Consider the following 14,533-nt stretch of genomic DNA (forward strand, 5'->3'; position numbering starts at 1 on the left):
GTTGGCTTCACTTCCATGCTTCCAGAATATGTTCAGAATCACAAAAGAGACTGGTGTACGTAAACTAGTTAAGTTAATTAGCTTTTCAAATTAGTTTGCTTTATTCCTTTATACATCCTTGCAAAATAAGTTTCAGATGAAGGGTCCCCATGATCTGTCACTTTTTCTACATTTCAAGGTTTAGGATTTTTTTATTTATTTCTTTGGGAAAACTTGAATAATTTTTAACAATTATATTTGAATAATTCGATAATAGTTTTTTAAATCTATGATCGATCGTCAAAACTATGTTTTGCATCAAGAGGTAAGTGAGTTAAGTTAATAAACAAAATATTTTTATCGTCTCCTTATATTTTATTTATTGTGAACGTTTCGTAGGTAAACAAATTTTAATTTCTCCAAAATTTGAATTTAATTTGGAATGTTAGTTTTCATATTTAGTTTTTTAATAAGTTATTAGTTTTCATGTTTGGTATGTAATTCTAAAAAAAATCCAGAAAGCAATATTTCTCATGAATGATTTTGGCCTTTTGTCAATTTTTTTTATTATAATAGTTGAGAATCCATTTTTTCTGAAATGGAAGAAAATTTTTAATAATATGAAAATATCACAATACTTTTATTAGCTCACTGTATACATTTATTAAAAGTTTTGAAACAATTCCTTAATAAATATGATAAATAATTAAATTTAAGAATAAGATATATTAATAAATATTCTTAGTGCAATTATTATAATTTAAAAAAAAACATTTATACTTTTAACTTTGTTAGTATATTAAATATTATAGTTTCAAAGTACTTTAATTCTTGAAAAATTTTCAATGCACTAATTAACAAACTGTTTAATAATATTATTGTCAAGATTCAAGAAACGGTTTAGCATGCAGCAACCATTAAAAAAAAATCTAAAGTAGAGAAAATGAAAAGTTCATGATGTTAAAACTAAATTAAAAAAATGAATAAATTACACTAATTATCTCTAAGATTTTGTAAAATTACATAAGTTTCTCATGTATTTATCTACTCCTCACTAACTTCCTTTAATTTTAAGAAAAAGTACTCTAGGCAATTTGAAAAACCAAAATGGCGGAAGAACAAACCACCTCCTGAGCAGCCAAGACAAACTCTTGGCGGCTATTGCAACAACTAGGGTTCACCAAGGACGACTCATTGTTGTTAATTAATCCTCCCATATATTACTGTAGCCAATAATTTTCAAGTTAATCTAGCACATTTGAGTCTCTTGAGGCAAGACCCCTTCTCTGGGGAGGTAGGAATAGGATAGAGAATCCTAATACTCTCATATCTCAAACTTTTTAGAGATTTGTGAGACGGTGAATGTGTTTTAAGATGTCTCTGAGGAAGCCATCAGATTAATGAGGCTCTTTCCTTTCACATTGAAGGATGATGATTAGGAGTGGCTTCAAAATCAACCACAAAGAGCCAGCACTACCTGGGGTTGGATAATTACTCGGCTCATGGGCCGTTTCTACAACGGAGGAACCAAATTTCCAATTTCCAAACAATGCCTGTTACCAATTGATAGTATTAAGGTTGTTTGAGCTTTCTGCTTTCCGTACCATTAACCCGTGAGATCTTAAGCCTAAACAAATAATTTTTCAGTGTGTTTCTTCATTACATCATGATGTCTGCTTCATAATTTGGATTGATTCTTATTATTGTTGCTTAATTACCTGTTTACACACAAATAAAAGAGTCATATTTTCTTCTTTTTAAGCTAGGGCCAAATAATTCCCACCCTACATAATTATCCTTCGTAACCCCCCTGGAGCGGTAGGAATGACATGTAATGATTTTGAGTGTAAACAAAACCCAATTTTTTTTATAAGCTAAACATTTTTATTAATGAATAAAGCCTTTGATTGAAGCACAAGTGAATCTGTTCAGTCCACTCCAGAACACCCCAAAATGTAACAAAGAATCCCATGCCCATCTAAATACAGCCTATTAAAGTTTGAACAAGATCGATCGACATTGCATACACAAAGGAAAAATCAAAAAACAGCTACATTGACCCCGAATCCCTATTCTTTTTCTTCTTTGCAGCAAGCTTATCAAATCTCACAGTAGATCGGGAAATCTCTGAGGTGAGACGTAACAGAGAAGGTACGAACACAAGGATAGGAAGAAGTGCAAGCCACATGGCTGCTATTACAATCCTGTAGTATCCCTTTAGCATCAAAGCAAGTGCAGCACAAAATGTACACATCATGGATGCCACAGACAAAAATAAGGTAACAAGACCAAAGAGTAACTTCATGGGCAACCACTTGATGAAATCTTGCTCAGCATAACGCGATGTGAGAATTCCAATAAACATCAACACCGATGATGAAGATGTGATGAGGGATATAGCGTCTGATACGATGAAGAACGTAAATGTGCTTTCACCTAAGAAGACGGGTGTGCCATGTTTATCATCGTTACCCCCTGGGGCAGTGAAGGCTGCAGCAAACATAATGGTTATGATGAGAGTGCCCACTAGTGTGAAAGCACCTGCCGTCTCTTTCGCCCATTGCTGACCTCTTTTCAGAAGCTCCTTATGCTCATCGGTAAATACTTCAGATGCCGTCTTATCATTTCCATCTTTGGCTTCATGGCACCACCGAGGCACAACCTTCTTTACCTCCTGCATGCAATCCATTATGCCGAAAATATTCATACTTATGAAAGTGAAATCTTGTGTTAGACAAATTGAAGAACATATAATTAAAAAAAAAATCCACAAACATAATGTTCTAAGGTTTTGGATTGAAAGTAGTATCGAGTTCTACATATTAGTTTATGCATGAAAACAGAATGAGTTTCTCTCAAAATCTAAAATTAATTTATGTATAAGAAAAAATAAAATAAATCTCTCATAATCTAAAATTAGTTTATGCAAGAATTAAAATCAATTATTTTGGAAAAGTAAAATATTTTTTTTTATAATTAAGTTATGCATAAACTAATTTTATCTTATGAAATAAGCTTATTTCATTTTATCTTTTTATTTTCTTTCATATAAATACTCCTGGAAAAATTTATCCAAGAGTGTATGCTGTTAACTTTTGTAGAAGCTCTTGCGTTTAATTTTATTCAACCAATTAGAAAGAATGTGCACAAAAGAACAAAAGAACAAAAGAACATGTTGTTAGTATTTTTCATGGTATCAAAACTCAAGAATATATAATGAATTGGATTTAATTGCCTACCTGAAACCACTGAAGTTCTCTTTGCATTTGCAGAGCTGCATTGGATATGCGGTCAAGGTAACGGGAAGGCGCTAATTCTGCTGCAATGTGCAACAAGTTATTTTTTAATGCATCTTCACAAGATGTAAAAATCTCTTTAGTCTCTATGTCGTGTATGAGGTTAAAGACCCCTTCTTGACGATTCACAATTGCATGTGCAAATATGCCTCTTTTACTTTCATCCATGGCTAACAAAAGGTCAGGATTTGCACCTTTCATTGACTCTATGAACTCCGTAATTCCATTCTTGGCTGCCTGTAACATTGCGTCGTATGCTGACGCCTCACGCAACTCTTCTTCAACCATCGTTGGTATTCTTTCGCACAAGCAATTTAAAATCTCCATTGCATGGTAGTGGTTCATTTTCTTCTCATGTATTTTCTGAATAACTGAAAACATTGAAAAATATAATTAACAGGCACTTTAATCAATTACCCAAAAGCCTTAAAAAGCATGGTAAAAATCATTTACCGATGCACTAGATTTTAAAACCCGGGCATTATTTAAATTATATTTTTATATTTATATTTAGTATTTAATTAAATATATAATTTTATTTTTAATATATTTCCTAGAATATTAAATAAAATTATATTAAAATTGAGAAAGATGGAATATTCATGATTTTACGTACCTTCAAAATTTGAAATTATTAAAGTTTGAACGAACAGTTGAAATCGTCCAAAAAGTCGACCTAAACCTGGCATTGCAGAAAAGTTTTATTTTTTACAACAACTATTATGATACAAAAATATGAAATATAACAAATGATATTATGAGAGAGAAAAAAAAAAGTTAAATTTATATTTGAGTTTTCCTTGTTATATAGTGGTATTAAGTATCTCACAAGACGTGACTCTATTTTGTCTAACTACTTAATTAAGTCACATGTAATGTTTTTATACTTTATACTTATAGTTCTCATTTTTAATAATAACATTAGTTTTTTATTTGTATTAAAAAATTATATTAAAGCATTTAATGTACTGTATTATTATTATTATTAAAATATACACGTTATTAACAGAACTAACATGAGATTTACTTTACTTTACAATAAAAAGTTAAAACTATATTTAATGAACTTCTCTTTTATTTAAGTAAGGACGAATTAGAAACAAACCTGGTAAAGTATGTGTCGTAACATATGGCCTTTCTATTTCATCGGGCTCATGGAATACGATCTCGATGCTTTTATTATTATTTTGGTCCTCTACTCTCAAAACTGTAACAAAAAGCTATTAGGATCGGAGAAATGTTATTTCTATATATACTTCACATTGTGTACTTGTCAAACTCAAACCCCTCAAAATAATAATTACTAGATTACTTTTAATAATATGGTTAATTATTTTTAAATTTCTTACTAATTTAATAACCAATAAACGTATACGTGAATCGTGAAATCTAGCTATATAACAAAAGTTACGTACAAAGTTTTCTTTAGTATCTATATTTTTTATATTTATAAGAATCAATCTTAAGTAAAATCAATTTATTTTGTGTGTATAATGACAAACTTAAATTCTTTTTGCAGCTATCTCACTGCGTGGGAAACCAGACAACTCACACAGAACACTACACTATAAAAATTTCTTGCCACTGAGACGATTCTAGGTGATTAAAACTATCAAATATTTATCACACAAAGCATATTCATGAATATAGACAATCTTATATATGTAGTTAGTATCATTATCATATATCTAATATACCATATTATGCATCATATATCAAATCATAATATTTCCTTTTAACTAATGAAATTGAGAATAAATTTGCAGTAAAAAAATCAAACTTGAATATATTTTTAATAAGAATATAAGTAACTTGAGTTGGATTGAGTTTGATTTAATTTAAAATCTAATCCAATGAAATATAATTGTGCTGGATTGAATTTGCTCTTCTTTTTTTTTTTTTTTTTCAAGTAACCCACCCCAATCTAAACCTTATAATTGGGTTGGTTTACATTAGGTTAGTTTGGTTAACAAACTAACATAATAATATATTTATAAAATTTGAAAAAATCAAGAAACAAAAAGAAAATAGAGAAAAATAATCATACTGACAATGTAAAAAGTTTTATATAATCATCCAATCATAATCTACATGTATGAAAAGTTTGTTGACTTTTAAAATAATTATCTTAAAATAATTTAAATGATAATTTATGATTGAATGATAATGTAAAATTATTTTACACTGTCATTGAATAGACATTAGATTTCATAAAATATCAAAAAGATAAAGTATCTAATAGTTTAACTCATTATCAATCAAAGCATTCAAATTTTAAAATTGTATCTAAAATTATTGGAAAAGTGAAAACAAGACCGGATATAATTTGATCATTTTGAGCAAATCCAAAATTTTTATAGATAAAAACCAATCACTAGTTTTCAACCATGGGTTGAATGGAATATGTAAAAGCTAATGGAATGACGTGAGTTGTGTTTAAGTAAATTGTATTTTGTTTATATGATATATATATCTATGTTGCTCCGTTTCTCTCTAATATTTAGGAATGTGATAACTCACTCTTTGTGTGCTGTTTGTGTTTGGATTCTGTGATGATCTCGAACTTTGTGTTCGTGGGAGTAAATAATTAGGTGGATGACTATGGAGAACCTCATGTTAAAGGGCGCTAGAACACAATGTTCTGATAAGATGTGACATTGGAACATATATTTTTATATTAATTGCATAAAGTTTTGGACTATCTTGTTTTGAGCCGAGATGATTTTATTATTTATTTGGACACATTCCATTATGATGTTAGAAAAGTGAATTTGAGCTTTTTATCCTTTTAAAATGCTATTATTTAAATGTGTTTTTATTTTTTTTTAATTAATTTCACATTCTTATTCTTTTTATTATTAGTACATATATGTGTTGGGTAGAGGATGTTACACTAAAGATGTTTTGGCCAAGTCTGACTTAAAGATGCCCTAGTTAAGGTCAAGGTGAAGGTTTCCTAACTAAGGCTAAGGTGAAATTAGTCTAGTTGAGGTCAAGTTAAAGATATATACTCTAATTGAGATATGGTTGTAGATACTTTGGTTGAGGTCGAAAGGAAAATGATTTGCTAGAGACTAATCTTAAGATATCTTAATTGAGATTGAGTTGAAGATGTCTTAATCAAAATTGAACTAAAAATATCTTACTTGAGATTGAGCTAATGATGCCTTGGTTGAGGACAAGGTATTTGAGATTTTTTAATGTATAAATTTAGCTTAATATATTTTCATGTTGGTCCTCTTAAATTTGATTACTAATTTTGTATCTTATTATTTTCATTTTTTTTATTTTGGTCTCTATAAATATTTTTCGTTAAATTGCATAAACCTATAGTGACAAGAATCACAATGAAACAAAAAAAAATATGGTCCACGAAAATGAAAAAAGAAAATCAAAATATGCTACTACTATTTTAAATATAAATATAGAGAGTAAAAAATATTTTTTTAAGAAAGACTAAAAAAAAATATTTAAGTGTAATAGTTAATAAGCCATGTATGTGAAAGGTTGGACGTACCATTATAAATTAAAAGCTGGCACCAATGAAGTCTGGTTTCTGCACTGCGAAAAGCTGAAGGCATGTGGGCTAATGCATATATGGGCCGTAAGTTTTTTGCTTCATCATTAAGAGGCATTCGTTGTGCATCAGGGTGTTGGATTATTGCTGCGGCAACATCTGTACCCAGACAAAAAGCAACTAAATAACTCATGCATGGCTGAAGCGAATCAAGTCGCTGATATCTTATTTAGTAGGCTTACCAAATATCTCATTGTAGATGCATCGAGAAAGAAGCACAAGAGCGCATTGCCAACGGTTTCGGCGTAGGAGGGGCCAGGGGGTGTTGTTGAAAAGAAATCTAGTCATTTTTTTGTGGCCTCTAGCTGAAGCCAGAAGCACCGGAATCTCATAAACTGGACCTTCTTTGGCCGCTATGGATAGCAGCTCATCCCCTCCAATCTCCACCATACACTCTACCATCTCCTTATTGTCTGTTAACTTAGCTGCTAGAGCCAGCGCTGTGTACCCCTTCTTGTCTTGCATTTTCACCAACGTTTTCTTCCCCATTTCAACCAATATCTTCACAATTTCCACGTGTCCCGCTTCCACTGCAACATGAAGCACGGTCTTCCCCTCCGGGGATTTTGTGAAAATATCTTCAGGGGAGATGCTGATGCTCTCTTTCGCGTCGTCCAGGAACCCTTTCCTCACGTTAGTTTGGAGTATAAGTTCGCTAAAAAAGCGTGATTGCTTTGAATCGTAGTGGGCGTAAACGTCTTCGCTGAACGACGTCTTCAAATGCTTCCACGCCTCTTTGGCTGTTTTGCACTCTTTTATTTGCCCCACTGCCTTCCCACAAGAGAGTTGAATGGCGTGTAAAGCCCTGCGGTTTTTGTATTCCCATTTTCGACTCCTGGACCTTTTCAACCCACAAATTAAACACTTCTTATATATTGTGGGGAAATAAATATCTATACCAAAAATTTAATAACAAATCAATTTTCTGAGTTCTTTTTATATCAAATTACACGTAATTTTACTCTTTTGAATGTAATGATTAAAAAAACAGAAATACTTGTATGATTACATGGAATCTTAAGAAGTGTTATTGTAATTTAGTCTAAATTTTATTAATAAATTGAAAGTTTGAGCTCTATTTATCTTACTCTTTGGCAGACGTTGATTTTGTTGAATCGTTTTCATTCTTCTTTTTCGATGTTTGATTTTCATCATTGCCTTCAATATAAGACTGTTCTGGATCTTCTTCATCCTGCGGAGAAGGCATTGGAAATGGAGGCTTTAGAGCTTCAATAAAGTTGCCCTGAAAACGAGGCTTTGAACCTTTATCATTGCCTTCAATATGATTTTTTGGGTCTTCATCATTGTCCTCAATATAAGGCACTTCTTTTTCATCATCCTTATCCTGAATAATATCGTACCAGAGACCGTTGCCTATCAAGTAGTTCCTCACAAGCGCGCTCCAGTTTGAGTAATTCTCTCTATTCAGTACTTCAACAACGATTGCATTCGATGGAATGCTTGCAGGTGCTTCTGACATTATGATCTGCATGCTCATGATCATTACAGTATCAAAACAACAACAACAATTAATAACAACAAAATAAAATGGGAGTGATTGAACATTGATCACAATGAAGCGAGATTACAAAGAAGAGGCGTTTGAGAAATTAAATTATCAGGAATTGTGTTATAATTATCATACCTTGTGTCGGCTGAATGTGGTTGAATGGATTAAACAACAATAGACAAAAGGGTGCTTTCGATCAGGATAAAGGGCATCATATTTATAATGTGTAATTGTGACTTTAATTAAAGGGAGATGCTTCCAGTAAACAGGATATATGTTCAGTTGTATGTCAATTAACTCGCTTATATAGTCTTCTTCCTAATTAAAGATTGTTCAAAAAGAACATAAGAAAAGGAAATTAAGAAAACTTCACAGGGAAAATAGGATGTAAGATTTCGTCCTTTCGATAAAAGATGAACAAGAACCCTAACCCTACTATGGGGAGAAAAATGTTTCGTGAATACATGCTAATACCAACTAAGAGAGAAATTTTTGTAGATAAGATAAATTAAATGATATGATAAGAAAAAAGATGGAAAGAAATGAGAAAGGATAAGCCACAATTAATTTTAGTTGCTAAAAGTGTAAAATATTGTTATATATATTAGTGTTTGAAAGAAAGAAAGAATTCAAAGTAACTCTCCGTGTTATCAAATAAGTCTTTAAATTTAATTATTTATTGTCACTAATACTTTAGTTATTAAAAGCATGATAATATTATCACTTAAGTTACGCAACTTCTTCAATTTTAAATTAAGATGAATAATGAATTGTACTCGCAAAGTCTTTTTTACATTTTATTAATTACTTTTAAATATTAAAGTGATAATGCCTCACACTTTTGAGAACAAACTTAACTATTTTAAAAAAAAAAAAAGTGTTTATACTTATTAGATATCGATGTGTTATAGTTATGTAAGGAAATGCATTTTTATTTCTTTTTTATTTAAATATCCAACAAAGTCGATGTTTCAAACGTTAAAGTTACTACTAGTTTAGTGACATTATATAATGCATATATTTACCAGGAAATATTTTTTTCTTATATGTATCATTAGTCATATTTGTATGATAAGAATTAAACGAAAAATGTACATAATCTTTTTAGGTAATGAATTTGGTTAAGGTCTATTTACATATAAAAAATTATTCTTCAAACTTAATATGTAAATTTAGTCTCTTTTGAGTATAAAAATCATGATGAATGTTTAGGAAAAAAGTGACTAAATTTATATATTTTTTAAACTTTGAGGACCAATTTCACTGGTATGTCATATGTATATAATGGGACCTTTATTAAGTTAGAAAAGTATACTGGGTAAATAAATCAAGAAATTAAATAATTAAGGCTTGTGCTTTCTGCGCCGCAACAACTCCTTAAGTACCTCCTTTTTCTTTTATTAATTTCAAATTTTCTATATTAGTTATAACCCCTTTGATTTATCGGAACACCAAATTTTGGAAGAGAAAAAAGCATATACAAATTAGCTTATCCAAAACCTGTACAAAAAAGGGAAAGGCTTAGGGATTATGCAATCCATAACACAACAAAAGCTTATTATTCGTACACCAAAATGTGTTCCTTTGTGTCTTAAATAGAACCCCACCAACCGGACCAAGTTGTTGTGGTGGGGTGGAGTCTTGAGGGAGACTCAAGCAGTGTATCGAGGGGAATCTCCACTAAAGGCCTGCGCAACACAACAAATTAAAGACTTGTCTAGTAAAAAAGGCACCTTGAATCTAAGTAAAAAAGAACACTCTACTTTAACTCAACTTCACGTTATTCTACTTTTTTTTACTGGCTTCACGTTATTGTACTTGAAACAGCTAAACTTCATGCAAAAAACAAATTTTCAAGAACGTATTGTTTTTTTATTATTTAAAATACCAACTTAAAGTGAAAGTCGATACAGAAAAAGCAAGACACTCAAAAAATGGAAGAAAAAAAAATGTGATGACCAAGTTAATTCAAGGCAACCCTTTATCTCAAACTTATTTCCCAAGAATCCAGGGATGTATAAAGTAATATTAAAGCAAACTAATTTGAAAAGTTTATTCATTCCACTGCACGTGTACTACCCATTTTCTCTTTTGCGATTCTAAACCTATTTTCCAAGCATATATTGACCTGAAGGAAACAGTTTTTGGAAATCGTATTACTAAAAGAGAAAGATGATTATATAGCTTTTGCTGCATGCAAAAACCATTTGAATTCCGTTATCCTGGAACGTACCAAACCAAGCATGTATTGACCACAAGGAATAAAACACCCGTCAATCCTATAATTGTTATTACTGCAGTTACATATTCAATTATTGAATCCTTACTCCAATTAGATTTGTGCAATGGTACTTACAATGGCTGGATTGAATTCTTGATATTCATGCTCATTATTGATGGGATAATTAAAGTTGTCCTTAATTGAATCATTTCCATATATATTTACTTATTAGCTAGCAGTGGTTACAGGGAGAAAGGAGTGTTACGGTCTATGGAAGGGAGGGCAGGCTAGGTGAAGATTTTCAAATAATGTGCACATTGGTTTAGGATGTGAATCAGTTTTCAGTTATTATGTAGACAGAATACATGCTTAAAGGAATTGAACGTACTGATGCATACTCTGTATACTGTGCCAAAATTCTGCATGTCACTCTTTCGTTCATGCAAGTATAGAGAACCATAGAATAGGAGCGCGGGAGTTTCTAATTCTGCTAAGGCTCATCATTTTTTATTTTTTTTTTAAATTAAATTAGGGAAAGAAAAAAACCGTAAGTGGCAAAAAAAAAAGTTCATTGTTTCGTGCTAACAGATTAGTACGATATAGTAGTGTTGTAAAAATATATATTAAAGAATATGTTGTTATTTTTTATAGTACATAAATATATCGATACAACTAATTATACAAATTTAACAGTGGAGAATCACCTAATAATTTTTTCTGCTAGAATGATTTTTATTTTATTAATTTTTATAATTTGAAAGTTATTTTTTAATCTCTATAGTTTACAGTTTAATTTTCTTTTAATTCATATGATTTAAAAATATTTTTTTTAATTTTTATAATTTGTATTTTAATTCTCTTTTAATTTATATAGTTTAAAAGTGATATTTTTAGTTCTTATAATTTGTATTTTAATTATTTTTTAGTCTTTATTATAAAAAATTATATAAAAATAATTAGTTACAAATTAATTATAAATTATCAATTATTTTTTTATTATAAATTATCTTACGATAAATTAGTTATGGATTACTTATTAATATTTTTATTGTTAATTATAATTGATAATATTATTCATATTTTGATGATAAGAATTAAAATAAAATTAAAATATAAAATATATAAACTAAAAAAACTACTTTCAAATTATAGGAATTAAAAAAATATTAAAATAAAAATTAAAAAATTACTTTTAAAACTATAAAAATTAAAAAAAATTAAAATATAAATTATAAAAATTAAAAACACCACTTTCAAACTATAAAAACAAAAAAAATCAGGAATCAAGTAACTAATTTAATCAATTTTAATCAATAGCTGATATCTTTTTCTTGTTATCTTTTCTCATGACATTTACCCTTCTTCCTTTGTTTCCTTGGCCGCTCTCTCGCAGAACTTAACGTCATGGTCGTCACCAAAGAGGAACCTCTCCGACATCAAAACTGCAAGCGGTTCTCTTCTCAGACGGATCCAAAGCAGAGACACCGATCTGAAGCAAATATACAGATCTGGTTTTGATTTTTATTGCAGTTCTGAAAAAGTTATTTAGGAATCTTATTAAAATATTTCAACTACTTAGGGACCTACAGAGTATAATTATGAAATTATCCTCGGATTTTTACAATATTGTTCTCAAGCATCTATTGCCTGCTTCTGAATTCAGTATTGTTATATTTGCAAGTTCGCGCTGAGTATTAATTCTACCTTTTCATGTCAATATTCTCATCTTTGCAAGTTCTATTATAAGTTCAGGGGTTCAATTAAAAACTAATATTTCAGAAATCTAATTAAAAATTACGAAACAGTTCAATGACCTATATACAGATTAATTTAACTTTTATTTAAATATAATATTGTATAAAAATTTTGCACATTGGACGCACATGTTAAAATCTATGATGTCATGCATTCTAGTCAAACCCCCTCTATCACTAGCTAATCCGACCATAGTAAGTTAAACTATTTTAAACTATTAATCAATTAAAAATCATTTTATATATAACATTTAAAACAAGATTTAATAACTTTTAATTCCAAGTAATTTTTGTTTTTGGAATGTCCTTGTAACCATTATGGCCACTTCCATAAAAAATAACTACAGCTCTAGTATAAATGAAAAGACACTAAAAAAATTATAATTTTTGATGACTAAAAATGTATTTATGAAAGTTAAAAATTATCACATAATATTTTTAACAGTTGAAAAACCTGTCAAAACTACCCGTGTCATAAACAGCTTTTGACATATTTCAAATTACCGTCGGTATTAACCTTTATTCAACTTGCAATTATTGACTGCTTTTAACCGCCCCAACATGTAATAATTCACACCGCTATTATTACCTAATCCTATGGGTTTAAAGTTGTCAATTTGCATATTTCTTTCTAAAATCTTTTCAGTTGAATGTTATGTATTCCTGTTTACTTTTAATCTTAACTATTATTTAAAATTAAGCATCCTTATCATTTAAAATGAAACCTAGATATAGTATTATAAAAAATAATTGGAATGATTGTTTAATTAATATGAAGATTATATTATAATAATCACTTTCTTATAACTAAAATTAAGAATAATTATCTAGGTGAAATGATAATTTTAATAAAGAATAACACCATAATACCTTAAATACAATATTTGGTTGTTGACAATATATAAAAAAACTAAACCCTTGAATTTATTTCATAAAAAATGAATAAATATTAAGTTAATGAATCGATCATGTGTGAACATATATGAGAATTTTAGCTGACGGGGTGCTTTCAATTAAGTTTTGGATGCTCGTGTCTTGAGATGCACTTAAATAGAGAAATCAGTGTAAACACATAGAGGAACCAATAAGAAAAACTTATGGGATAATACCAACAATTAACAAAAACTATTCCATGAAATCATTCAACACTTACAGATAAAATCATGAACACATCTATCATTTTTTTCCTAGTTGTCAAGGTATATCTCTCAGGATAATTCCCTTTCTTTTACATACATTTTCATAGAAAAATCATAAAAGAAAATCCTGCTTATCAAGTTGTGTCATCAGTCTCAGTCGTTGTCCAAATCCAAGACAAAATAAGAGTTCAGGACTAAAGAAAGCACTACAATTAATCTCTTATCTCTTCACCTAGTTATCCCCCAGCATCAAATTAGAAATTCACAGTATTAACATGCCACTATCCATATGACAAAAATTTATCCTCTTAGTAAATAAAATCAGCTCATAGAAACTACCATGCTATGGTCATAAAAGCTATAATAGAATAACTTTAATAGGATAAGGTAATAAATTGAAGTAAAGAAAACAAATGTGCATTTTAGCTACAAATATTACCTTCGTTCTCTTTTACAAGCCTCTCTAGATTTCTACTTGTAACATAAAATTCCAAAGTTTTCAGTTAAAAGCATAGCAGAAAACATAATCTTTTGAGCTTTCTTTAATTAAACATGTAAATGACAAAAGTTTAAAGCATACACCTGAAAATAATATTAGGTTTTCCCCAAACTAGATTCTGCCTCATCTGTTGGGACAAACACTTGAGTGAAATAATCAGAAGACTAAGAAAGAAGCATAAAAGTTTTAAGAATTTTTTTTTTTTTTTGCAACTATGAGGAATGCTGGAAAGACTAAGATCTGGGCAAGTTATTTTTAGTCAGTTAATTATATAACCAAAAATTATTCCAAGGTTCAATTCTTTATTACAATGAAAGAATGAATAATTTAACATTTTTACTTTCCTGGTTTATTACAAGAAAAATTAAAATTTGCAACATCACATTCCATTATTCCTGAAAGTTGCAAAACATGCTGAGAAGCCAGATTTACCTAGTGCTTTAATATTTTTATTTTCCTGATTCATTAAAAGGGAAAACAAGAATTTGCAATTTCACATTCCATTGTTCCTAAATGTTGCAAAACATGCTTAAAAATCAGATTATCCTAGTGCAGTTC

At 29.6% G+C, this 14,533-nt stretch overlaps 1 protein-coding gene across 1 annotated transcript; it reads right to left on the minus strand.

The window, feature by feature from the left end:
* Window positions 1-1,822: 1,822 nt before the first annotated feature.
* LOC102666856 (uncharacterized) lies at window positions 1,823-8,704 on the minus strand. The gene is made up of 8 exons (XM_006587813.4): window positions 8,498-8,704; window positions 7,941-8,338; window positions 7,035-7,693; window positions 6,793-6,951; window positions 4,381-4,482; window positions 3,892-3,957; window positions 3,219-3,646; window positions 1,823-2,653 (listed from the first exon to the last, which is right to left on the minus strand). The coding sequence occupies exons 2-8, from the start codon at window positions 8,330-8,332 to the stop codon at window positions 2,030-2,032; spliced, it is 2,430 nt and encodes an 809-aa protein (XP_006587876.1). The 5' UTR covers window positions 8,333-8,338; window positions 8,498-8,704; the 3' UTR covers window positions 1,823-2,029.
* Between the last annotated feature and the right edge of the window lie 5,829 nt (window positions 8,705-14,533).

This window comes from Glycine max, chromosome 9 (genome assembly GCF_000004515.6).
Source record: "Glycine max cultivar Williams 82 chromosome 9, Glycine_max_v4.0, whole genome shotgun sequence".
NCBI classification, from domain to species: domain Eukaryota; kingdom Viridiplantae; phylum Streptophyta; class Magnoliopsida; order Fabales; family Fabaceae; genus Glycine; species Glycine max.